The 23,583-nt window shown below is 40.0% G+C and overlaps 1 protein-coding gene across 4 annotated transcripts in view; it reads right to left on the bottom strand.

The window, feature by feature from the left end:
* Positions 1–23,583, bottom strand: part of TUT4 (terminal uridylyl transferase 4) — a 70,043-nt gene that overhangs the window by 25,304 nt on the left and 21,156 nt on the right. For all 4 annotated transcript variants that reach the window (XM_030571455.1, XM_030571452.1, XM_030571453.1 and 1 more), the window contains exons 6-14: positions 22,101–22,189; positions 17,686–17,737; positions 14,159–14,228; positions 11,364–11,490; positions 8,304–8,423; positions 7,657–7,875; positions 7,351–7,525; positions 3,884–4,635; positions 531–681 (exon numbers count right to left, since the gene is read on the bottom strand). In XM_030571455.1, the coding sequence (XP_030427315.1) occupies positions 531–681; positions 3,884–4,635; positions 7,351–7,525; positions 7,657–7,875; positions 8,304–8,423; positions 11,364–11,490; positions 14,159–14,228; positions 17,686–17,737; positions 22,101–22,189 (1,755 nt within the window). The remainder of the gene's footprint in view (positions 1–530; positions 682–3,883; positions 4,636–7,350; positions 7,526–7,656; positions 7,876–8,303; positions 8,424–11,363; positions 11,491–14,158; positions 14,229–17,685; positions 17,738–22,100; positions 22,190–23,583) is intronic.

Genomic DNA, 23,583 nt, shown 5'->3' with positions numbered 1-23,583 from the left:
ATCCATGTCTCCCACACAGGCACACATGTCCAGCCAGCCTCCCCCCGCAGTGATTTGCCTCTCTGAGGCTGCTTCAGGCATGCTGGAACAGATGCGTTGCCTGGGCTACCAGGGAAGAGGTGCGTGTCCACCTGCATATTTCTTTTTCATTTTACAGAAGTATGTAGACCATCTGAATTCCGTGCTCCCACAGGTGCGCAGAATTCTGTCAGGAGCACTTTATGCACATTGGTTTTGGAGAGAACAGGCAGCCAATCATAACTAAAGATGAAAGTTCTTGCTTAAACTCATTTTGGGGCCAAATTCTTTGCCAGCATAATTCTACTGACTTTAAACTATATGACAAAACAATATGGGCCAAATTCTGTTTCAGCTACATTGTTGTAACTTCCTCCCACTGAAGTCAATGAAGTAAACACCACATTAAAGGGAACAGAATTCAGCTCTTTGGTTTTAATTTTTAGAAATTACAAATTACAGTCTGTGAAGTGAAAAGTCCTACACAAGTCCAACAGTAATACTGTACTTACCAAAGCATCTCTTACATACTATATCAAGTATTTCCCGAAATCTGTTTGTCATTGGTGGTAGTGGTTTTAGATCAATTTTCTTAAAATCCTCTGGGCAGTCATTTTTGGAATGGCCATCACGTTTGCAGATGCTGCATACTATAGTTGGAGGCTATTAGAAGAAATAAAATAAATTTTAAAATATTTCAATAAATGCATACTATTTCCATAGGACTGTGGTGAGCAATAAGTGTTTATCTACAGAACAATAAAAGAGCACCCCTTGACAAATCACCTTTAGCCCCTGCAGTGCGCTACAGAGCTCAGGAATTCTGCCAAAGGATAAAGGGAAAGAAGAGGTCAGAAGAAGAAGGAATCACTCTCTTACTGAAATCAAGAGCTTTGCATGAGGAGGAAGGGAACTAGCCTTCCCACTCCAAAATTGTACTTGCCACCAAGTATAAAACAATAAACCTCCTAGATAGTGACCCACTGGCTGATCTGTTAAGGATGATAAAAATGTAATGTTACAAGCCCAGTAATGTAATACTTCCTTAGGTAATGTTCCCACTGACATCAATGAGAGGTTTGCCTGTGTAAGGACTACAGGATCGGCTATATAGGTTTAAAATGTGACGTTAATAAATAAAGAAAAACATTTGATTCAATTTCTAATCAATTTTTTACAAAGAGTTGAAAGTAGTTTCAGATACTACATTTGTCTCTGAGACCCCCTTTAGCAGTTTTTGAGTTTACCATCACGCTACTTTTTACAATGTTTTTCTCTTTCCTATTACTATGTGAAAGACCCACACAAACAACATGGTCAACACACGGCTTGTACACCACTGGGGTAAATTGACCTAAGTTACGCTACTCCAGCTACATGAATAACACAGCTGGAGTTGACGTAGTTTAAGTAGACTTACTGCAGTGTCTTCACTGCGTCGACAGGAAAAGCTCTCCGGTCGACTTACCTTACTCTTCTCAGGGAGCTGGAGTACCGGAGTCAACCGAGAGCGCTCTGCCGTCAATTTAGCGGGTCTTCACTAGACCCGCTAAATCAACACCTACTGCATCGATTGCAGCAGCATGGCTCTCCCCAGTAGTGAAGACAAGCCCTAAGTGATTGACTGACTATGCTGGAAAACAGAACTGACTACACGAAGTTCAGCAAACCAACTGAAAAAACAAATACATTTATCTTTGCTAATCTCTTTCAGTTACAGATACACTAACCCTAGGGTTACCTATTTTAATTTACGAAGGGGGGGGGGGAAGTTCTCATCCAGAGATCCTGGCATCCTTGACAATATTTAAAAGTACAAAAGAGAATAACTCCTCTACCAATTACTACAGCTCCATCAATTCCACCTAACCCCCTATCCAACAGAGCTTAGGGGGGAAAAAACCTTCTGCCCTATAATTTCTCTCCTGATTCTAAAAGTCAAGGAGAACCGACAAGATATTTGGGCAGAAATGTGTTTATTAACAGTGTCCCTTTAATAAATTGGACTTTTACAAAAAAAAGTCTGAAACGAATCAAAATATTTTAATAATCAAAATGAGGAAATATATATTTATATTGCACAACTATCATTCACAAACAGTTCTAGGCCCTTAGGAACTCCACTTTCATAAACATGCTATATTATCATCTCTAATGCGTTATCCAACACTCTGAGATAGTCTGGAGAACAGTCTTCGTGTCAAAGTGTCATGAAAGGATGGAAGTGGATAAAAATCAATGTTTAAAACAAAATGTAAATATATTTTTATTTAATTTAAATAAAACGATTTTTTAAAAATTTAAATCAGATTTTTTATTTACATTGAATACAGGTTTATTTTTTAAGAAAAAACCTATTTAAAATTAAATTTGGAATGAACGACCTATGTTAAGGCCTAAACTTATTACAATTGTTTACAATAATCTAAATTAAACACCAGTATGCTTCCTACCAAGTTGTAAAAAAGTCAAAACAGCAAACGCATGGAAGTTACTGGCTAAGCACCTGGAACCAGAGTTTGCTGAAATGCTACACTAGTTTTTGATAGCAATAGCCTCTTCTACAGGTACAAAGAGAATATTTTCCTCATTTCAGTTTATTCAACCAATTCAGTTCAATGAGTAGTTCATTCAAAGTTAAGAAAGCAATCAAGTTAAAAAGCAGGAAAGCTTGTTTTCCTCTTCCAAATAATGAATAAAAAGTAAGTATAAGAGTCATTAATTCTAAAATATTGAAACCATGGTGACTAGAAACAATTGTTCAATTTACTAACTATATTAATAAAGACACTGTAGAAATTGCAGTACTCCTATAAAGTCTGCCAATATTAAAGCAGCACATACCCTGAACTCCCGTTTAATTCCTTCAGTGGCAGTCAAAAGAAAGGAGATATAATCAAGCTGGAGTCACTGATTATTTTTTGATAAGGCCTTTTTGACTCTCAACACTTTTGGCTGGGTGAAAACTGAGTGATGTCAATTTACTCTAAAACATCTAATATTCAGGAAGATGCCTGCATACTTCTTATCACTGCACTGGCAAGTCTTTTCTCTGAGTTACTTTTTTAAAAACTGAAAATCTGGAGTTTTCCACACTGAAATGTATCAGTTGTTTTTACCTAGAGAAGGAGAATGTAAGGAAAGCCAACCTTCCAGTCCTTGGGGATAGTTATAGCCAGGGTGATAGCTATACATTAGTAAATAACTTGCATTTAGTTAGGGTCAAATTAGGTCATGTTTGTACAATATTTTGAAAACTGGAAAATGATATAAAACTGCTATAAGTAAGTTTCATTCAAAATAATAAATTGCCTTCTTACAAATGAACAGAAATTAAAAAAAAAAACAAAAAAAATATCAGGGCCCAAAAAAGATAGGCTATCCAGTTCTTCCTTTCTCTTCTATGGCGAGCAACTGCACTGCACTTCCCAACTACGGAAAAGTAATGAAAGTTAGAAAATAGCCTATACATCTCTAATCTGACAGTGAGGAACATGACATTATATAACCAAGATAATTATACATCTCTTTGTACCATAGGAAAATGGGTAATGGTGCTGGTAAAGCTATGTTGTAATTCCTCTCAAACCACGGAGATATCCTGACATGTTAACTTATTTCAGCCCTGTAACAATACATTCACCTATGCTGAGGGAGCAAGTATTTGAAACAGGGAGAGAAGTAATTCAGGACAGAGAGTGGAATAACAACTAAACAATTCTCCCACTTGGCAGTCTAACAGTTTGGAAGCAGGAATACAGTTCTAACAGGTAGTAAAAGGAGACACCTTGCATCCAAGTGTATGTTTTATTGATGTTGGAGTGAAATAACCCCACCATTTACACATCTTTAAAATGCATCTTACCTTTCCAGAAGTCAAAATAAATTTATCAAACACATAATGCATTTCTTCTCCGGAGAGTTTATCTTCATCTTTAAGGTTACAAACATCTACCATTGCTTTGCAGTTGTGGGAGGTAGCTGATGTGCTAGTGCACTTATTCTTCTGTGAACACTCCATTACTGAACTCTGTCCACTTTCAACATCAACAAATTCATTAACAGAATTTGGGTCATGGAACCAACGTTCACTGCAATTACAATGGTGGCTTAGCTTGTCCTTAGTTAGACAAATTTCTGAAAGCTCTAGATCATCTTCCTCTTTGAGTGATTTTTGCTTTAATTCACAGCATTCTTTAGAAATAAGAGATATTGTTTCCTCTCCGTCTTCATCATAATTGGAATCCAACGCATCTGTCTTATTTACTAACAAACTGTCTGTGTTCTCAGAAATACATTTCTTGGATGTAAATTCTACTTCATTACATTCAAGTTCATATTCTTGTACACTACATCCATTTCCTGCATTCTGTTTCTCTAAAAAGTTTTCTCCCTGTGGAAGGCAACAGTTGGCTACAGTTTCTCCAGATTTTGCAGATTTCTTGCTGCTAATTTTTTCCTTTTCTTTTTTCTTGGTATCTGATTTGGATTTAATCCCATCTTTAGTTTGTGGACATGCAAAATATTTATACGCTGTCCTGAATCGCTCCAGGATGTACTCAAACACCATCTGGCTATTTAGGCTTCGTGCAACATTCCTCTTTAGTGCAAAAGGATCTAGAAAAAGACAATTCAAGTAGTAATTTACTACTATACATCAAGTAATATTTGCACAATAATGTATTTCAAATACATACATTATTAGTATTTTGTATTTCAAATTACAGAACCCTATAATATAGTCCAGAATTATATTTATTACATGATACATCCTCTTTTTCATTTCATCTTGGTACCAGACTGTTTTCATCACAAGGCTGAAGGATATAATGGAATAAATAGCTCATAGACATATATTGTTCTTAAGTACCATTTAAGGATCTGGATCCCAAGAGAGTCTTCAGATTTTTCTGTATAATCACCATATATTTACAGTAATGTCTGATTTAATTAATAAAAAATTGTGTACCATTTCTGCTTTCTTCAAAAAATCCCATATTATGGCTGATTCCTAAACTTGAAAGTAAAATAAATATCCAGATATTACAATCAATCTTCGGGTAATCCTGCCCAAGATTTTCTCCTTCTTTGATTTTTTTCATTGATTTAATTTGATAAATAATTTATTTAAAAGTGAAGCAACAGTCAGGAAACTGATTATGTAAAATGATCTCACAGAGTTTCCTATTGAGTCTCTCTTGTAACTTCCAGATTAAATTTTGCGATTTACAAGTCCAAAGACGACCTTCATAACTGCAATTACTGACAATTCCACCTCAGATCTTAAATATCAAGGTGGGTTGCTTCTTCCTCTTACATCAACTCCTGTACTAAAAATTCATCACATGGAATTTAGCTGAAAACATTGTTAAAAGGATATAATCCCTCCCTCTTAGAATAACCACTATTTGATCATTATCTTGACACATTTTCTTTTTTTCCCTCATGGTTCAGATACTCTCTCTCTCTATTAGATCCCTTACTCTCATCTCTGGATATGTCTACACTGCAAAAAAAAAACACATGCTGTACCAAGTCTCAAAGCCAGGTCAGTTCCTCGGACTTACACGGCTCACATTGATGGGCTAAAGATAGCAATGTAGATGTTCCAGCTCTGGTTGGTGCCCGAGCTTTGAGACACAGTACTGCAGGTTTTTCTTTGCAGTGCAGACATACATACCCTTAGGGACTTCAGTTTCCGGGATGATAACTAGGTTGGATTCTCATCTCCAATACTCAAAGTCTATTCCCACAGACTTAAGTTCCCCTCCTTAACGTGTCTTTGATCATGTCCAATATAGACATCCATCTTAGCAAAACCTCCTTCACCAAGTATCAGATGGGTAGCCGTGTCAGTCTGGATCTGTAAAAGCAGCAGAGTCCTTTGGCACCTTATAGACTAACAGTTGTACTGGAGCATGAGCTTTCATGGGTGAATACCCACTTACATGCATCCGACAAAGTGGGTATTCACCCACAAAAGCTCATGCCCCAATACGTCCATTAGTCTATAAGGTGCCACAGGACTCTTTGCTGCTCCTTCACCAAGGTCATTAACAAACCTCCTTCTAGCAATGTGATAGGACATTTTTCAAATCCTATTTCACTTTGTCTCCTCCCTTTGACACATTTCATTACTGTTCTCTCTACATTCCCTGACAGTGTTCTCTTCCTGTCCTCACACCGCACCAATTCCTCCCCAGGATCTCTTTGCTGACTCCTTATTTTCCTCTTTTCTGTTGGCATTCTGTAAGATTGTCTACTTGGCCCATTCCTTTTTCCTCTATGTGCTTTATGAGACCTCAGGCACTACCATTTCTAAGCTGATAACTAACCAATCTACCTCCTACTTTCAACCTCCACCCCTTTAGTCCAGTCTCTCATATCTAGCCATTTCTCCTACAACTCCTCCTGGATGTCTCACCATCTCAATCTCCTATAAAAACTGTATCTTCTTTCCTAAAGCTTTTTCCACTTCCTCACTTTTCTATCACCACTGGCGATCCAGAGTCCCAGTACATTACTTTCTGATCTTTCGTAACAAATACTATTTAATTTTTTAAAAAATAATAAATAATTAAATAAAATATTAATGTTTTCCAAATGGAAATGGATAAAATTTAGGCAAAGAAAGGGAATTCTTCTTTCTCCATCATCACATATCACATTATGTATCAGCATCAAATATACTCTGCCTCAAGGCTCTCAAATGTATTACCTATGGTCAGACATCTAGTTTTTAAATATATTTTCCAGGACATACTCATCATCCAACTATGCGGACAGTTAGCTTCCCAGTGTGGGAATATGGCCCAAGGGAGCTTTTACTCCACTGAGCTGGTTCTATTCGCTCTGATCAATGCTCTCCTCTCTGCCCTGTCCATATGTCAGAAGCAGAGGAAATAAACTGATGATCAGAGGCAGCTAGAAGACCCAATGGTATGGGATCTTGCACAGGTAATGTTCCCACGCCCCCAGAACAAATGGGAAGGAAGAATGGGCGGAGAAAAGTACAGAGAATGAAATAGATGGAGATGGTTCAAGGAGAGAAGGAACAGTATTACAGAGATGGAACAGAAGGAGAAAAGGCTGGGGGGAAATGGTACTCCATATTTCAGGCGTCACTGTACTCATACTGCAGTGCTGGGTAGATAACATGTCCTCAGGTAGCCTGATTAACTTATGTATATTTGCCAGCTAAACTTCTACTTTCCTCTCCATTTGCATCTAATGCAATTTCTTGTCCAAGTACTAGAAATAAATGTTAGGTAAGTAAAATCCAAAGAAGAAAGCATAATGTCTGTAGACCTGGTAGAATGAACATTACCGTACCTTCAATGGCTATTCGCCTTTTAGGCCAGTTTTTGTTCTCTCTGGTTAAGAGTTCTTGTACCCGTACGCTGATGACATATTCCTCCAAAGCAAATTCCAGTGTGTAAAACTTCAACAGTTCTAACCACAGTTGCCCCAGGGATATTTGGTGGGGTTTTTCAAATGCTAAGGGAGACTGAAACGAACATGAATGTTTAGTAGCAGTAAGAAATGAAAATTCCAGTTTTTTTCTAAGTTTTTTTTAAATAAAAAGTTTAATGATCAGACGGCAGATGTGGTCTCCATTCAGATAAAACAATGACTCACTTTGCCATGTTTCTCCTTCGCATTACTTTGGTTGTCCGTTTCTGAGCTTGTTGACTTCTTACCACCTTTTTGCTGTTCAGCTTTAGCTTTGTCTTCTACACCACTTGAATTTTTCCCCGCTCCATTATTCGCTGGCTTGTACTCCCATCTTAAAAACTTCTCCTCTTCTATACCTCTCAGTGTGTAGTCATCTGCCCTCTTTAAATCAAAGCCTTCAATCTAAATACAATTAAAGAATTTCTGAGAACAAGATTGTATGTCACATACCATACTTGGACTAAAACATAGAAATGGCAATTTCAGGGCCCCAAAAAGATAATTTCACCAACATTGCTAATGTTAGTTATGCATGGTAAGAAAAGGGTAATCACATCTCAGTGTGTCAACTGAGTTAAAAAATAAATTCCTTCCCTCTGACCCAAAGCACAGAATTGCACAATAGTCCAGGTATATTATGAGAATCTTTCACTTTCCTCAGAAGCAACAGGCACATGTCAACCACATAAAGAAAAATGTGCCAGGTGCTTTATTTAAACTATTCAATCTAGTATGACACATCTTATGATCTGTAAAATACCTATGTAGCACTGCCCGTTAAAAATATTGCAAGAGTAGAGTTATTAAATATTGTCATAAAAAAAACTTACCCAAGTGCCTAAATAGGATGGTAAAATGGGTGGTTTTCTTTGTTGAAGAAAAAATATCACCATTAAGGCAAAAGAATATGAGGGAATCCCACCTTCTGCCTGGCAGTCAATATGGCACAACTACAAAAAGATAAAACAGCTGTAGTTTTCTGATAAGATTTTAGCATTTTAATTATATAATACATTATATAAATGAGCCATTAAAAAAGTTCAAAAAGAATATGGAGTATATGCTGAAGCTGACTAGAAAGTCTTTCATCTCAAAATCTAAGGAAATGATAAACTTTTATACAGATGTCTTCTATGTTATCTACTTCTCACTCACAATCCATTCAGAACACAGCACCTCACCTACTTTTTTCCACACCTTGAAACTCCCATGTTACAGCATTATTCAGAAAGTTACAGTAGATACACATTGGCCAGAGGATAAAATGTAATCTGTAATCATTTGTAAAGTTCAACTTTATTATTATTATTATTTATTATAACACTCATTGATTCTATCATAATTATGCAGTTGTGGCTCACATTTATGCTTCTGCCAGGGATTTATGGTTTTGGTTAGAGAGCCTGCTATTGTGCAATCACCAGGTATAGAAGGCTTCTTCATATCTGGCTCTATGCTGGTAGAATGCTTTTCCAAGTGAGCTCAAGAGGTTTTTCACTATTTTTAGTTAGACTTCAAACCGTTCTCTTTTCTAGTTTGTAATGTAATGTCTTTGTGTATTGTATGGCACTAATCGATTTATGAAACTCTCTTCACAAAAATATCAATAATATTAATAATACTATATAATGGAATGCACTTTTCAATAAAGTCAAGTCATTTAAAGTCAAGTATCGTTTAGTAGTGAACCCAAACCTGAATTATAAAAGGATTTGACATCTGAAGTATACTTAATAGGGCTGTTACAGCTCAATTCTTATACTCAGCAATCGTATCTCTAGTTGACCCAGTGGGAGATGGAGGCAAAAATGTGTACAGTTGTTTTGCTGGCAGTCTGACATGAGCTCATTATTTAAAACTGCCTTGATTTTGATGAGCAGTGGGTTTGGCAAATTATGCTCACTCTCTTGGGATGAATGCTGGGAAGGAGTTCCCAGTCCTAGAATGAGGATCTGCAAAGCCCTGCACCTGTTGAAACTGTACTGTGGGTGATAAGATGTCTAATGTTTGCTAGTTGGTCTGCTTCATAATGTTATGGAGGCCAGAATAGAGCCAATGATATAGTGGCAATTTTAGAAGCGTGTATAACATAAGTGAAGAGTGAGATCCTCACCCCCTCTCTGGCCCCTTTACATCAGATAAAAGGGCCAGAGCAATGTAAGAGGGCATGTCAGATGGAGGCTGGCCCCTGTGGCTGAAACAGGTCCAGCTCCCCTGTGCCACAGCAAGTGCTCCTAGTTGAGCACATTAAGGAGGTAGGGGCTGCACCTAGGCTATAGATGATTAGAGGTTGCTCCATTATAGGAGGACTGGCTGTGATAATAGAACCGACAGAGAGAGGTGGGAAGCAAAAGCAGCAGGACTACCATAGTCCCCTGGGATGTGGAGCAAGGAGAGCCCAAGATGTGAAGGGTGAGCTGAGAAACAGTTTGGATAATAAAATAAGTTTGGATAATAAAACTGCTAAAAGGAAATTGTGGGTGTGGCAATGTGCCTTTGCAAGCAGGGGAGAAGTCATGCCTTGTACAGGGCCCTATAAGCCCCATTTCTGACTAAGGGAGAATTCCCTTGCACAGGCACTGTGGACAACAGCCATTCAACAACCTCTTTGCAAGCCCTGGAGTAGGGGGCAGGACAAGGGTGGGGATGGGAGTATGGCTGCAGCAGTGCAGAGATTCTGGACAGTACTGCAGCCAATAGGGCAGCCTTGGACGGCATCCATAACTTTGACCGTCCCCATCCAGCCCTAGAGTAGCCCAGGGAGTACAAAAGTGGCTTAAGGGTATCTTAGCTCTCCCCTCCCTCTGGGCTGTGAGAGTTCAATACTGGCACAGCACAAAATCTTACCCGGTAGATCTTTGGACAAGTTCCACTGGAAAACTCTTCATGAGTCACTAGTGTACTGCAACTCAGAGTCTGGGAAGATTTGATGACTTTTACAAGTCAGACCTTTTCAGGAATCTAGCTAGGAATTTTAGCAACACAAGTTCCTTAAACTTAGTTGCACCACTGGGAGACTGCAAGTAATTTAATATAAAACATCTCTCCACAGATGTAAAAAAGGCAGCATATACTTGCCTCTAAACACAAAGTGGACATGTTCTGCATTACATGCCACTGCATACACTTCAACTCACAATACAGAACAGAAAAGAGAATTCAGAGTCGTTGGGTTAGAAAAAAAACAAACATCTACTGTAACCATGCACAAAACTATGCACATGGAGTTGCAATCTACTTCCAGGTTCTGATATTAATAAATCTCTCCAGAGTCAGTTCACTAAAACTCTCAAATGTTTATAACCCAATTATATACAGCTAAGTGTGTGTTACTTCTTGTATTTCAGAATCCAGTTGAAAACTACCCTCCTTAAGCTTACTGTAGCCTACTTCATGGACTTTGTCTTTGTATTCCCTCTATTCATCTTGCACTTATCTACTCCCTCTTTTCCTTCAACATAATCTTGTCCCTGTTGATCAATGAGTGCCTCCTCCTCTGCAGCTCTGCCTGTCAGCTCTCCATCTCAGCCTCAAATAAGGTTCTGCCTTAAGTCTCAGAAGAAAATATTTTTCACCCTTCCCATATCTCTTCATTCCTCTCTCCCTATCCAAACATTTTTTTCTGTAACTGTGGGATATAAATGCTGAAGCATTTGAGGACATGGTTTACAGGAGAGATGGATACTACATTTGACTATAATACATTTTGATTTAGTGGAAAAAGAAAAATTTCATAAGAAACTTTGACACTACTATATTATAAATTATATGCTGGCGTCTGTCACAGGAAGTTTATTCCCATAACACATTCGTTGCTGTATTATACTTTATGTGCAATCCTCAAGGGGAGAACAGACATGTTTAAGCGGTCTTTATTTGTATTAACTTACTCTAGCCCAGTAGCGGAAAGCCAACACCAAGGGAGCAAGGACAGGTTCCAGTTTGCCAAGTGCAGCCAGCAAGTCAGTTGTAAGACAGGCCACATCATTTCTAGCACTCACTTTACAAGTTAAACCACTGTCATTAAGAGAGAAATAAGAAACCAGTTTAAGTTCATAATTTTAACTCCAAGTAAGTAAAGTTTGACAGATTGCCACCCCCAGCATATTGAAAGCAAATAACAGAACACCTCTCATGAATGAAAGTGATCATTTTAGAAAACAACATGATACCTATCAAACTGAGTTCGATTTTCATTACTGCAGGAGTTGGATTTGGAACTCAAAAAAATCCCTTCCAGCTATAACAATGAAAAATGTCATTGATAATTTTTTTCCTGTGCTCAACTCTGCCCGATTAACTGTGTAACCTTATGCAAGTCACAAACTTCCAGTGTGTGTTTCCACATATGCAAAATGGAGATTAGTATCTTATCCCCTCTTCCTATTTCCTTCCTCATCGTTCACTTGACATTAAATAATATTGGGTAAAGAGTGGACATTTGACTGAGATGGGTTAGTATTCATTACCATTGTGGAGGAAATGAATCTGTAGGAGCGGGAGGAGTGTCAAACCAAAGGAAACTTGGAAAAGCTAGTATTTTAAATATAAAATCCACCTCTACCTCGATATAACGCAACCCGATATAACACAAATTCGGATATAATGTGGTAAAGTAGTGCTCCGGGGGGGGGCGGGGCTGCGCACTCTAGTGGATCAAATCAAGTTCGATATAACGCAGTTTCACCTATAACGTGGTAAGATTTTTTGGCTCCCGAGGACAGCGTTATATCGAGGTAGAGATGTATGCAGTAAACTAGAGCCTTATCATCTTTGAAGTGCACTTTTTTGGTTTCTCTTTGTATTATCTTGATTCATCTTCTCTCTCAGATAATATAGTGACTCCTTGCTTAACGTTGTAGTTATGTTCCTGAAAAATGCGACTTTAAGCAAAACGATGTTAAGCGAATCCAATTTCCCCATAAGAATTAATGTAAATAGGGGGGATTAGGTTCCAGGGAAATTTTTTTTACCAGACAAAAAACTATATATTATATAGATATAAAAGCAGCAAAGAGTCCTGTGGCACCTTATAGACTAACAGACGTATTGGAGCATGAGCTTTGCTGCTTTTACAGATCCAGACTAACACAGCTACCCCTCTGATACTATACAGATATACACACAGTATACGTTTTAAACAAACAATTTAATACTGTTCACAGCTTTGATGATTGTGAAGCTTGGTTGAGGTGGTGAAGTTAGAGGGTGGAAGAGGGTTAATACGTTGTTAATGTCATCTCTCACACAAGGCAGCACGAACAGGAGGGAGGGGAGACAGCATAGCACACAGAGACAGACACACACCTTGTGTGGGAGAGACAGAGAGATGCACACTGCACCTTTAAGTAATCTGACCCACTCTTAAGTGCACTGTCTTTTTAAGTGGCTCAAGAAGTTGAGACAGCAGCTGCTGCCCCATGCTCTCTCGGTCTCTCTCTGTCTGTGTCCCCTTCCTGCTCTATATGGAGAAGGAGTAAGCAGGGTGCAGGAGTAGAGGGGAGGGGTACACTCTGACATTAGCCCTCTCTTCTTCCCCCCTGCACAGTAAGCAGGAGTTTCTGGGAGCAGCTCCAAGGCAGAGGGCAGGAGCAGCACATGGCAGTGGAGGGAGGGTCAGCTGAAATGCCTGCAATAGATAGCCTGCTGGGTGGCTACAGCACAGGGAATTTAGGGGAGCGGGAGCTGACGGGGGGCTGCCAGTCCACCCTGGTTACAAGCCCCCACCAGCTAGCTGCAACGGGCTGCTCTTCCTGCAAAAAATGGACAAAGCAGGCAGCTGCCAAATGACATTAGAAGGGAGCATTGCACAACTTTAAACGAGCATGTTCCCTAATTAATCAGCAATGTAACACTGAAACAACGTCAACTGGGACGACTTTAAGTGAGGAGTTACTATGCTTTTTCTTTTCTTTTCTTTTTTTTTTTTTTTTTTTACACCAGAAAGGTAAAAGGGCCTTGACTTTTTCAGATTAAATACAAAAACCAGAGCCAATCCACTCATTTAAGATCTATGCTATGTGTTTACTTTTTAATGTAACAGCTGGGATGTACCAGCTAAATCTTCTCTCAAGAAACTTCATTCTGCCTCCCTAAATTATTATTATTAACATTCTGTTGGTCCCTATAATGTGCGAGCAACATCCATACACATAGGAAGCAATAGTTCCTGCCCCAAGGAGTAGCCAGGAGCTCGGCTCTCCTGGTTTCAACCAAATACCTCCTATCCTAAACTGTCATACAGTGGTGCTGTACACCATTAAACAGCAGCTAAATTTCATTCATGTGGCTGCATTTCAGTGGTTGATGAAGTTATCTGCACATCTCCCCTTTTCAGCCTCTCATGTGGATAGTGAGGCTTAAATTTGTGAATAGCTTTGAGATCCTTCGATTAAATGGTTGGTATAAATTTTAAGTATCCCCTGGGAATGACTTTCCCTTTTCCTTATTTAACTCCATCCAGAAGGAACATGACGAGACTCTCCCAACTGGTGTCGTCGGTGAATATGGGCTAATCCAAGTGAGAGGATGAAGACAACCTCTCTTTCTGGGCTTTCCACTGTTAGCATGAATATTACATTGACGTTTATTGCTGGGAGTGCAAGCAACCAGCTGCCAGGAGATATGAATAAGCAGAATAAACATTGATATATTGTTAAGAATCCTTTTGAACTTTTAAACAAACCTTTTAACATCTTTGCAAAAGACAACAGGAACTTTGGCATGGAAATCAGACTCCACATCTGAGTAAAAAGCTAAACAAGGAAGAGAAGAAAAAAATGTTAGATATAGAAGTCTTACATAGCTCTCCCTAATTGTTTCTTTTAGCTGCTAGATTCAAATTAAGTACATTTAAGTTGCAGGTGCCATATGTCTAAATATCTTCTGATCACTTTGGATTCTCACCACAACTACAGTACATTCAGTAAGGAGGAAAGGTTACAGTAACTATGGTTCTTCGAAATGTATTGTTCACATGGACTACATTCTTGGTGCATATGCTCCTCAAGCATCATATTCTTTTGTGCCCAGCAATGTCCACTGGGGATGTATCTTCACCTTCAATATACTCCCATCCCCTCACTCAATGGCATAAAGGGCTAAGGAAGCCTACACATCCTTCAGTTCCATTGCCAATACAGAACCCCGAAGGAGTAGGGCTCTATAGTAGCGGGAAAGGAGGTTGGAGTATGAAATCCAAATGGACAATACATCGTTAAGAACCACAATTACTGTAAGGTAAGTAATCGTTCTTACTTCTTTGAGTGATGGTCCACATGGATTCCACTCTTGGTGACAAACAGGCAATTACCTGGTTTGCTTGGAAGTGGATCAGAGAAGTCTTACTTTAACAATAATTGCAGAACAGGCCTGTGAAAATGAGCATCTAATGTTGGAACCTCTACCGAAGAACAGTGTCTTGGAAATGTGTAGACTGAGCTCCACATAGCTGCCCTACAAATTCTGGAAATTGGACATACTTCAAATAGGCAGCACAGGCTGCTTAAGCTCTATTGAAATTAGTCTAATATATCTAGGTGTATCTAACTTGGCTAACTCTCTGACCAGTGAGTTAAGTATGGAATAGCCCTTTGAGGAACTTTGATACCATTAGGTTGGGGTGGGGGGGAGGCATAACTTTAGAGGCAAATGGTATGGTAAGCAGAAATTGCTGTAAGATGGCCCTTAACAGAACTGAACAAAAGGCCAGTCTGTTTTAAGTGTAATAGATAGTTGAGGGTCTGTGGTATTAAGGCCTGGATCAGGTCCAGAACCTCCTGAGCTGCCATATTGAGAACACCTTCCATTTGGAAGAACACATATTCCTGGTTTCTGTTTTCCTGCTCTCTATTAGGACTTCCTGGACTTGGAGGGGACAGTTTCCCCCCATGGTACTCAGCCAGCAAACAGCCACACTGTCAGTTGCAGTGACTTCGGGTCTGGGTGGCTTATCTGGCTGTGGTGCTCTGAGATCACTTTTGGATAGTCTGGGAGCTAGATCAGTGGCTGAATGGACATGTGTATTAGTTCTGTCAGCCAAAACTTGCTAGTGCAGAATATTAGACTAATCATGGCTTTGTCTCTTGATTTTGGAAGTTACCCTGGGGATGAGGGAAAATTGGTGAAAATGCACATATAATGCCATGAGATCCTTGCAGAAAGAAGACATCCAGTAACTACCCCAGGTTCACAAGCCCTTTGGAACAAAAGTTCTGGCTCTTTGCATTGACACTGGGAGCAAACAGGCTTATCAGATGGTTCCCCCAATGCAAGAATATCGGCTTTATGGAGGACTTCCTCAATGTACACTCATGTGTGGTAACAGACTGACTGCTGACAGGTTGTTGTTGACTCCTAGGAGATGGAGATACATTGGGGTTATCCCATGATGGTGGCACCAGGTCCAGAGCTTCTTAGTTTCTAGAACTAGGAGGAAGAAGTGTGCACCACCTTACTTGTTTATATAGTGCTTTGTTGACATGTTGTCCATCACGATCTGCACTGTGGAGTTTTGGGAAACAGGTAGGAAGGGCAGACAGGTTAGTGTGATGGCTCTGAGCTCCAGGACTTTGATGTGAAGCACTGTATTTTCCAGGGACCAAGTCCCTTGCATCTTTAGATGGTCTGGGTGGGCTCCCCAAGCCTGTTCCTGACACATCTATGATTAGAGTCCTTGTAGGGGAGGGAACCCACTGCACACATTTGTGGGTTCCTTCCACCATCTGAGTTCTGTGATGACGTGAGATGGAATCATGATCTTCTCATACATCTGGTGTTTTGCCAGGGAACAGACTGGTGTGAGCCAGAGTTGGAATGGCCAGAGATGAAGTCTACCAAGTGCCATCACATACATCCATACTGATATATGGCCTAGCACCCCAGACATGTCTGACCCATCACAGACAGGTTTGATTCTATCCCAAACACTAGTGACTGCACTGAAACCTGGAGCCAATTATGGCTTTTTTGCACTCTATCACCTGCAATATGGTAAGATGATTTTTTGGGGAGTTTACTAAGAGGCCCAACTGAGAGAGCACAGTGTCAGTTCCAGGCTTGCTGCCATCTTCTGGGATCTGCACTGCTTCAGCCAATTGTCCAGGTAAGAGTAGATAGGAATGCCCTTCCTGCTGAGATGTGCCGCAACTATCACTAGGCACTTCATAAAGACCCTTGGTTCCATGGAGTCCAAATGGCAGTACCTCATATTAGTAATGAGTGGGGCCCACCATGAATCTTAGGTACTCCCTATAAGATGGATGGAGGGCTATGTGGAAGTACACATCCTGGACGTCAAGAAACACTCATCAGTCTTGAGAGATGTAGACAAGCATTACCATCCTGAATCTGAGGTGGTGTATATACACATTCAGTCTCTGCAGGCCTAGGATAGGACAAAAAACACCTTTCTTCTTTGGGATAAGGAAATATTGGGCGTAGTATCTCTTCTATGCCTCCCAAACAAAGCAATGAGGCCATTTCTCTTTATAACAGGCTCTTGTGAGAAGGACCCCAGCAAATGTATAAGGAGGAGAGCAGGGTAGGAGTTGTTCTTCAATTTATTTTTGGCCTACCTAATTATACTTCAATACATGACTTGCCAGAGTTTATGCTCCTTTCTATTCTCCTCAGTGTGACTTGACTTACAATTTTTAAAGCATGCCTTTTTTCCTCTAACTGCCTCTTTTACTCTATTTAGCCATGGTGGCATTTTTTGGTCCTCTTATTATTTTATTTGGGGTATCCATTTAATTTGAGCCTCTCTTATGGTGTTTTTTAAAAGTTTCCATGTGCCTTGCTGACATTTCACCCTTGTAATTTTTCTTGTAATTTCCTTTTTAAAGTTAAAAGCTGTTGTCTAGGGCTTCTTTGGTATTTTCCCTCCACAAAGATGTTACATTTAAATACATTATCGTCACTATTACTGATCAGTTCAGCTATATTCACTTCTTGGACCAGATCCTGTGCTCCACATAGAACTAAATTAAGAATTGCCTCTTCCCATGTGGTTTCCAGAAAGCAGTCAGTATCAGTCTAGCACCATTCACTAGCATTACACTGACTGAAAAAGGCTACAGTAAAACATAAAATCTCTATCCTTTTTGTAATTAAAATATTCTGTGTGCGCTTTGTTCTATTTTTCCCAGCAATGTTAGTACAAAAAGCAGTTAAGTAAGCAAGCATTAATTACAGATAAAGAAGTTAACTCACCAGAGTTTTTTAAAATGTCAAGCACCTGTATCAGAACATCCGGGTGACTCATCTGAAAATGAGGACCAAACAAAATTAGGACAGGTTATTTTATTCAGAAATTGAATTACTGAATTTTATAATTAGTTTAACACCATTTAAGTTGTACAATTTAAATACGTAATGTTTATCGTCAATTTTCCTACAATTCATTGTACTCATCTACTGATATTTATGAAAAATGTTAAATATGTTCTTCTACTCCATGAAAATGGGTGCTAATAAATAATTCAGACATCTTTCTCTTTCAAGTTACATTCTATTAATTCTTCTGGTAAACCCATCCACTCCATCTACACATTAAAAAATAATTTGAATATTTTTGAAATCTGAATCCTCTGATATGGTGTATGTTCAGCTTTAAGTGTTGGCTCTTTACTCCTGTGGGAATTCTGCGCCACTGCACATGCGCAGACTTTATGTCCCCCAAATATTTCTTTGCTTCCCCATAGAAAAATGACTTTCTGACTGGGAAGCAAAGAGAAGCCACAAGAGCGGTCATGCAACTCTCCTCAGCAGTATGTTTCAGGTGCCCAAGACAGCTGGCAGAGAGGTAAATCAGTGTGGGGCAGAAGGCAGGACTCAGAAAGACCTGGCTGGTGGCTCCTACCCTGCGCCAAGCTCAGCTGCTAGTCCAGGCTGGGCGGGGGAGGACGGGATTTCCTCTTCCCCTGCCCGGCATCCAGGGCTAGCTCAGACCCACCCCCCGATTTCTCCTCCAGCTGCAGGAAGCTAGGCAAACTCCCCCTTTCTCCCCCACTCCTCCCCTCGCTTCTTGCATTCATTGCTCCTCAGCTGCAGGGAGCTTCTTCTCCATCTGCCCAACCCCCGTGCATCCAGATCCCCTCATACCCAGACTCTTCCACCGAGCCTCAGCTCCCCGCACTCAGAACCCCCCCGATAAGCCCCACTCCCCCTGCACCACTCCAGCGAGCCACTCGCACACAGAGTCACACCCCACTGAGTCCCACTCCCCCAGCATCTGGACCTCTCCACTGAGTCACCCACACCCAGACCCCCCTGCCGATCTCTATCCCCGTCTCCTAGACCCTCCCACCCCCCGCCCGCTGAGCCCCAACAACCTTCATCTGGACCCCCCTGCAGAGTTCCATTACCATTGCACTCAGAAACCTCCAAGCCCCTGCGCATCTAGATACACCTCCACACCCGGATCCCCCACTGAGCCGTCCACACCCAGATTGCCACACACAGAACCCTTTCAACTCACACCTGGATCCCCTCCATACATGGATCCTGCCTTGCTGAGCCTGCCTCCCACACCTGGTGCACCTGGCATGGAGGGACAGAGCCCTGTGGTGTTTCTGGGGCAGGTCCAGTCCTTGCACTGTCAGGGTTGGGTGCAGTCTCACCACTGAGTCCATGTCCAGGGAGGGGGGAAAGCTGCACAGTGATCTCCCACCTCTATGTAGCCAGTGGCCCGTGCTCCCCAATGCCATGCTGGAGTCTCTACATTTATTTGACAAATAACATTTGCAGAATTTTAAAATATCATGCACAGCATTTTAATTTTTTGGCAAAGAATGCCCTCAGGAGTAGCTCTTGAGCTTGTCAAATAAATAAGTAGCATGAAGTTTGGTTTACTTAATGAATTTTGTTAAAAAAGCATTTTTATACATGGAAAAAAATCTTATTTTTCAGATTTCAAAACAATATTTTAAAGGTGAACTGGAAATAGTTTACCAAAAATGAGTTAAAATTTTATTTTTATGTGCTCATAGACGCAACCACCAACAGACATGGGGTACTGCACATATATTTGCTTCAAAAAGGTATCCCAGTGTAGCTCCAGCTGATTCTAATTGCTGCAACACCTCAGAATGCAATACTCAGATATGCACCCCAAAGTACCAACACAGATGTCATGAATTTCACTGGAACAACACAGTCAGCCCAAAAGGGCCAACAGTAGTAAGGTTTTTGAGTATGTTTTGGGGGCATTGGTTTTGTTTTGTTTTGTTTTACTTGTGTGTTTTGTTTCTTACATTGCTTTTGTATTAAGTTAAAGATGATCATCCCATGTGTTATAAAAATGCACCAATAACCTTAGCCTCCTAAAAGCCAGCTCCATTATTCTGGAGCAGATTTCAGTATTTGTGATATCTGGGATGTGACATTAACAAGGAGCTGAGTAGAATATCAAAGGAAATGTGATGGCAATTTTAAGACAACTTTCCATAAAGTTTGAGTGTTTAGTGACTTTTCCACACTTACTACTTGGGCATCCTGCACATACAAATATACAGTTTATTTGGGGTAAACTATTTGCATTTAATCTCCAATGCTTAGAAGCAGACTCAGTAGAATAGAAAAGAAAATGGCTAGTAGCCCACATAAAGCTGCAAAAAACTGAAATTAAAACTACCATGTAGATGTAATTTTCTTGAAACAATGCAAAATGATAAATCTTTTGTCAATCTGACTTACAATTAGGGCTACCAAGCTATTAAAAAAATTAATCACAATTAATCGCACTGTAAATAATAGAATAATATTTAAATATTTTGGCTGTCTTCTACATTTTCAGATATACTGATTTCAATTACAGCACACAATACAAAGTGTACATTGCTTACTTTGTATTTATTTTATTACAAATATTTGCACTGTAAAAACAAAAGAAATAGTATTTTTCAATTCACCTAATACAAGTACTGCAATGCAATATTTTTATCATGAAAGTTGAACTTACAAATGTATAATTACGTGCAAAAAAAATCTTCATTCAAAAATAAAACAATATAAAAAACTTTAGAGCACAGAAGTCCACTCAGTCCTACTTCTTCTTCAGCCTATTGTTCAGATAAACAAGTTTGTTTACATTTGCAGGAGATAAAGCTGTCCGGTTCTTGTTTACAATGTCACCTGAAAGTGAGAACAGACATTCGCATGGCACTGTTGTAGCTGGTGTCACAAGATATTTACATGCCCAATGCACTAAAGATTCACATGTCCCTTCAAGCTTCAACCACCATTTCATAGAAAATCATAGAATATTAGGGTTGGAAGGGACCTCAGGAGGTCATCTAGTCCAACCCCTGCTCAAAGCAGAGCCAGTCCCCAGATAGATTTTTGCTCCATATTCCTAAGTGGCTCCCTCAAGGACTGAACTCACAACCCTGGGTTTAGCAGGCCAACACTCAAACCACTGAGTTATCCCTCCCCTGCCATGCGTCCATGCTGAAGATGGGTTCTGCTCAATAATGATTCAAAGCAGTGCAAACCAAGGCATGTTCATTTTCATCATCTGAGTCAGATGCCACCAGGAGAAGGTTGATTTTCTTTTTTGGTGGTTTGGGTTCTGTAGTTCCCACATCAGAGTGTTGCTCTTTTAAGACTTCTGAAAGCATGCTCCACACATCCTCGCTCTCAGATTTTGGAAGGCACTTCAGATTCTTAAACCTTGGGTCAAGTGCTGTGGCTATCTATAGAAATCTCACACTGGTACCTTCTTTGTGTTTTGTGAAATCTGCAGTGAAAGTGTTCTTAAAACAAACATATGCTGGGTCATCATCCAAGACTGCTATAACTTGAAATATATGGCAGAATGTGGGTAAAATAGAGCAGGAGACATACAATTCTCTCCCTATGAGTTTAGTCACAAATTTAGTTAACGCATTATTTTTTTAACGAGTGCCATCAGCATGGAAATATGTCCTCTGGAATGGTGGCTGAAGCACGAAGGAGCATTCAAACGTTTACCATATCTGGCACATAAATACTTTGCAATGTCTGCTACAAAAGTGCCATGCGAACGTCTGTTCTCACTTTCAGGTGACATTGTAAATAAGAAGTGGGCACCATTATTTCCTGTAAATGTAAATAAACTTACTTGTCAAGAAGTAGACTGAGTGGACTTGTAGCCTCTAAAGTTTTACATTGTTTTGTTTTTGAGTGCAGTTGTAACAAAAAAAAAATCTACATTTGTAAATTTCACTTTCACGAGAAAGAGATTGCACAACAGTACTTGTATAAGGTGAACTGAAAATACTATATTATATAAAGTGAGCACTATACATTTTGTATTCTTTGTTGCAAGTCAAATTAATATATTTGAAAATGTAGAAAAAAGTCCAAAAAAATTAATAAATTACAATTGGTATTCTACTGTTTAACAATGCAATTAAAACCACGATTAAACATGATTAATATTTTTAATCGCGATCAATTTTTTTGAGTTAATCACGTGAGTTAACTGCGATTAATCGACAGCCCTACTTACAATATATCAGAATACCAAATAACGTTCAAACTATGTGCTATTTGCTACAATTACCCTTAGTGGAAGATAAAGACAATGGAGCAGATATAACATGCAGGTTATTGATTCATTTTAGTTTTGACAAGATACTACTTACCTTGGAGGGAAATTTTATGTCAATATTAACATCACTGGTTTTAAAAGCAAATCTAGTTAGACAGGAGCCATACATCCTCAGTGAACACTCTGGAAAACAGAGAAAAGCTTTGTAACTGGGCTGACCACCTCCAGGACCCTCCCTCGTGGCCTAGGGTAGCCTGCCTCATTTTCCCCTCTTGAATTGTTCTAATAAAATTTCCCATCTTGGTCAAAAACAGCCCTCTTTGAAGACTAGGTTTATTAATAAAACTCAAAACCGCAAAACAAAGTCCACACAACCCAAGATTTCTCTGTCTCCTCTCAGGTCTTCCTGCCTGGGGCCTTGGCAGTCTCTCCCCTGCTTGGAAAGAGTCTTTCCACATACATCAATACTGGGAAGGAGGGGAGGGCAGGGAAAGCCAGCAGGAAGTCTTACAGCGTGGGTCAGCTGACTTGGCTAGCGCTAGGGGATAAAAAATAGCAAAACAGACATTCCTATGAGGGCTCTGAGACCCAGGGGTGGCTCCAGGCCCCAGCACGCCAAGCGCGAGCTTGGGGCGGCATGCCACGGGGGGGGCTCTGCCGGTCGCCAGGAGGGCGGCAGGCAGAGTGCCTTCGGCGGCACACCTGCAGGAGGTCGACCGGAGCCACGGGACCGGCGACCAGCAGAGAGCCCCCCGCAGCATGCTGCCATGCTTGGGGCGGCGAAATGTCTAGAGCTGCCCCTGCTGAGACCTACCCCCTTCACCATGTTTCAGCACAAGCTTAGTCAGTTAACCCAGGCTCTGAGACTTGTTGCCATGAGTTTGTGTTTTTTTCGCAGTGTATATGTACCATCCCAGGCCTTTGTGCTTCGAGAGTTTTCCTCAGTCTCTGCAGACTCCACCACAATTTCCAGGGCTCTCCCCACTTCACTGCAACTTCCTGCTCCAGGGCTGACTCACCTGATTCAACACAAGTATGCCTCATTCTGTAATCAAGATTAGTTAGCTACAGCCCTCAAAGCCCTTAAGGGACAAGCCACCCTATTATAGGTTTAAGTAATGATGGGCCAAATTATCCCCTCACTGATGACATTTAAAACTTTCTTGAGAAACTATATCTAACCTCAGCAGTTATACCCTAATGAATAATTAACCACCTCCCCCACTGGGTTACTCATTCTACCCACACTTCCAAACTCAAAGAACACAATTTTCACGCTCTCACAACAAATAAAATATTGTTCTCTAGAAAAAAAATTAATTTATTTATTTTTTATCCTGTAAATTACAGTTCGTGTCATGGTGTTAGTGTATACTTTTTAATAAAGTTTAGGTGGTTATCAAGTAGCACTGTTACACCTGAGCATCCAATCAGCCGTAAAACTTTTGTCTGATATACTCCTTTGCCACGAATATTACTCCTTGTATTTACCATAGCATCTGTGCCAAATAATTAGATTAGCAAGTGCCTGTGCATTATTCAATAGTAAAACTTACACAAAAACATAATTGGGCAAC

This window comes from Gopherus evgoodei, chromosome 8 (assembly GCF_007399415.2).
Source record: "Gopherus evgoodei ecotype Sinaloan lineage chromosome 8, rGopEvg1_v1.p, whole genome shotgun sequence".
NCBI lineage: Eukaryota > Metazoa > Chordata > Testudines > Testudinidae > Gopherus > Gopherus evgoodei.
Note: the sequence above shows the minus strand (reverse complement) of the source record. Positions and strands in the feature narration are given on the sequence as shown.